Source organism: Equus quagga, chromosome 5, assembly GCF_021613505.1.
Source record: "Equus quagga isolate Etosha38 chromosome 5, UCLA_HA_Equagga_1.0, whole genome shotgun sequence".
Classification (NCBI taxonomy): Eukaryota; Metazoa; Chordata; class Mammalia; order Perissodactyla; family Equidae; genus Equus; species Equus quagga.
Window position 1 is genome coordinate 113,463,103 of NC_060271.1, and position 3,455 is coordinate 113,466,557.

At 48.0% G+C, this 3,455-nt stretch overlaps 2 protein-coding genes across 4 annotated transcripts in view; both read left to right on the forward strand.

The window, feature by feature from the left end:
- The window catches only part of LOC124239806 (xanthine dehydrogenase/oxidase-like), a 20,635-nt gene extending 17,962 nt beyond the window's left edge, over nt 1-2,673 (forward strand). The window contains exons 5-6 of one of the 3 annotated variants that reach the window (XM_046662140.1): nt 1,876-1,944; nt 2,262-2,673. In XM_046662140.1, the coding sequence (XP_046518096.1) occupies nt 1,876-1,944; nt 2,262-2,477 (285 nt within the window). In that variant the 3' untranslated portion in view covers nt 2,478-2,673. Of the gene's footprint in view, nt 1-928; nt 1,223-1,875; nt 1,945-2,261 lie in introns of those variants that run through there. The other 2 variants (XM_046662139.1, XM_046662137.1) reach the window with 2 other exon arrangements.
- The window catches only part of XDH (xanthine dehydrogenase), a 132,725-nt gene that overhangs the window by 106,775 nt on the left and 22,495 nt on the right, over nt 1-3,455 (forward strand). The window lies entirely within an intron of this gene.

The following is a 3,455-nucleotide window of genomic DNA, read 5'->3' on the forward strand; positions in this document are numbered from 1 at the left end:
CCCCCCAATCCAGCCGGCAGAGCAGTGCAGAGCAGAGCTGAGGGCTCTGAGCAGCCAAACTGACCAGCATGCAGAGTGTGCTCAGAAGCTTGTGCACGTTGTTCACTGGAGGCCCCCAAGGCCTTTATCCAGAGCCCTTTAACTTATTCTACACACAATTCCAACTAACTTAGTGCTCCAGTTTTCACGGCCATTGCACACTCTAGAAAAGGGTGAGGAAGTTCTGCTAGAGCAAGGCACACTATTCCCAGCAAGAAATGACAATGTCCATCTAGCAGCAAGGAAGGAAAGGGAGGAACCACAAAAATAAGACAAACTCAGCAGTCTTTGAGAAAAGTGGAAATCTCTCTGGGGAAACAAAACAGCCTTATTCAGCCACAGTAGACCTTGAGGGCAGTGACCAATTATTGTAAATCACAATAATTTATGTCCTGAACTCATCAATGAATTATGAAGAAAAAAATCTAAGTAAGAATATGCTGGCATTTCAATTACCTGGAAAATGTACTTCTGTGAAATACATTCTTCCCCACAAGGACTGGTGAGTGAGGCTGATGGCTCCCTGTGTGCAGGCTCCCCTCACTTAACTTAGGCTCCCTGCAACCCTCCTACTGCAAGAAGAAAGATGAGAAGAAGCACTATAGTAACCCCTCTTTCTTTATTCCTTTTTGTCTAATTATGGAGGAGAAGAGCAAGGTGGTGGTGGAAGTTTCAGAACAGAGCAGCTCTGAGATCCACTGTCAAAGCTGTGAATGCAGGAGGGGTCTACACACAGGGCAATGTGTGCAGGGGGTTGAGGCAAGGGAGGGTTTATCTCCCGATGCCAAGTCTGATGGTGCTTTTAGGTTGTCAAAGGCTGTGCTTTTGGCTGCCATGGCTCTCTGGCAGTTTTCTCGGAAACACTAATTGATTGTGCCTCATCCTTCAGGAAATCTAGCATGGAATGGCGTTTCCTGTATTCATGTCAGAAGGGCTGCCTCAGCCCCCAATTCCAGGATGTGGTTACCCTGGAAATAAGCCCGGGACTGTGCCTGAGAGTTTCCCCACTTTTGCCTCTCAGCACAGCTCCATGAGCTGGAGTGTCTCCTGAGGCCCTGAGCTGAAACTCCTGCCTTCTTGGAGCAAATCAGTCACATGAACACACCCCTTCCCCGCCCTCAATACCTCGGTTCTGGGAGGCAGCAATCTGGACTCTACACTGTGCATTGCCATATGCGCCCAAAGAGGTCCTGAGCACGTCATTTCCCCATAGGTGATGGGTCATCAGATCTGTACACTTCCTCCAGAACAGGCCCACAGTGAGGAATGAAGAATGTTCAGCTTTCTGGCAAGAGGTGCCTATGGAAGTAGTGGTGAGACATCAGGCACACTGGCTGGACACATCTCTGGACCCAGCATCAGTCTTGGACATTCTTGGTGGGAGCCCCACAAAGATCCCAGTCTGAGAGGCACCCACTGAAGCCATGTATGACTTGCCTAATCTTGAAGTAGAGCTCTGGAGTGCTGAGAGAACTAATGGGAATTTCTCTGCTAGAGGCTTCCTAAAGAAGCAGCACTGAAGAGAGAAAATGAGTGCAAACATATGTTTTGATAAAGTAAGACCCAGCTTTTATGGAAAAATTTACTTAAAATTAAATTTTGCTGCTGCTTCCAGGAGAAATACTATTTGCTTATTGACAAGTTATTTAGTCTATATTAACCAAGAAAGAGAAAGAAGTTAAAGCAGAGGCAAGCGGGATGGGAACATCTGCTATTCTTGTTGATTCTGGCATAGGTATCAGAGCTAGATTTCATTGGAGATTAATAATCTAGGTTTTTAACTCCTGTGAAAACTCTTTGGAAATATTTTTGTGTGAGTGGTTGTCATCTTTCTAGGATGGTGGATGCTGTGGAGGAAAGGGGAACAACACAAACTGCTGCATGAACCAGAAGAAAGACCACACAGTAAGTGGGTCTTCTCTCCCTGGAAGCCTGGGGGCCAATCTCAGATCAAAGGAGCCCATGGGCTCTCTCCACACTCTTGGCAGTGGTGGCTGGAAGAGAAAATGGCTATGCCCAGACTATGAGGGCAGTGAATGTGCACATTAGCCCTGGGTCCTCTCACAAGACTTCCTTGTTCCTGCCTCCCAGGAGTTGCCTGCCCCTCCACCAGCCTGCTGGAGGCTGAAAACGAGCTCTCTTGGACAAAGGGCTGGGCTGGTCCTACAGGGCACTTTAAAGGAGGGGATACCATACCACCCATCTGTTCCCTTTTTCAACAGGTCACCCTCTCGCCATCTTTATTCAACCCAGAGGAGTTCATGCCCCTGGATCCCACCCAGGAGCCCATCTTCCCCCCAGAGTTGCTGGTAGGTGATGCCCCAGGGAGAGGCCCAATCAAGTCTCTGTGCCATGACCCTTTTTATTTCAGACCCCTGGGATCTCTGTGTCCTGCTTGTCCTTTAGTTTTCAGCCTGCATTTCCCTTCTTTCCTCTGACACCCAGAGGTCAAATCTCTCTGCCATACACTCCCACGGGGACCCACACTTCTCTCCTTCTCCCACATGTGACTCTGAGGACAGGGAGTCAAGCTCTCTGGCACATCAGGTACAGGAACAGTTGCTTCAGAAGTATCTGCTAACTTCCTGGCTAAATCTAATGTATAAGCCCCTCAAACAACCCAGTATACTCTCTGTAAGCAGTCCATCTATTTAAAAAAATAAACAAACAGGAGAAGAATGCTGTATCCAAAGGATACGATCCATGGCTTGCAGCTCTGTCTTAAGGACGCCTCTCACACCTACTTTCTCACCTTGATGATTCTGCCCCTTCACCCCAACATTCATGGTGAAGAAGAAATCCAGCCATTCTCAGAGTTTTGTAAATGCAGATTTCTCAGGGGGTGTTAAGCACATGAAGACTGCCTTATGAGTTCAACGGGCCAGAGAGAAGAGCTTTGCAGCAGGCAGCTGCAATATCTTTCTCCGGATTGTGAAACCTCAAAAAAACTGTTTGATTTGGGTTTTTTTCCTCCCCACTCTGAATACCCCACACACACTAGAACCACTCCCTCATTGCATTCACTTCTGACACCCCTTCCTTCATGACCTTTGTCCCTTCCTATACCTTGTACACTGTACCTCCTGGACACAGTGGGGTCAGTGCAAGGAATCCGGGCTTTTGGTCAGGACAGTTTAGGTCACCTTGTGGCGGGTGACCTTCCACAGGTCCCATAACCTTGATCCTCAGGTGCCTTCACCTGTAGAAGATGGGGCTGACAATGCCTCCTTCACCAGGGTCTCCTAAAGACCAAGAGAGAGAATGTATGTGAGAGCCGCAATGCAGTTCCCGCCTCAACATGTAGTAGTTCCCCTCACTTCTGCCCTGACACGTGTTTTCATTCTGAATTCAGTATTAAACAAGTGGTAGAACAGTTGACCCCACTGTGGACTTAAGGCAATTTATCAGGGGAATGG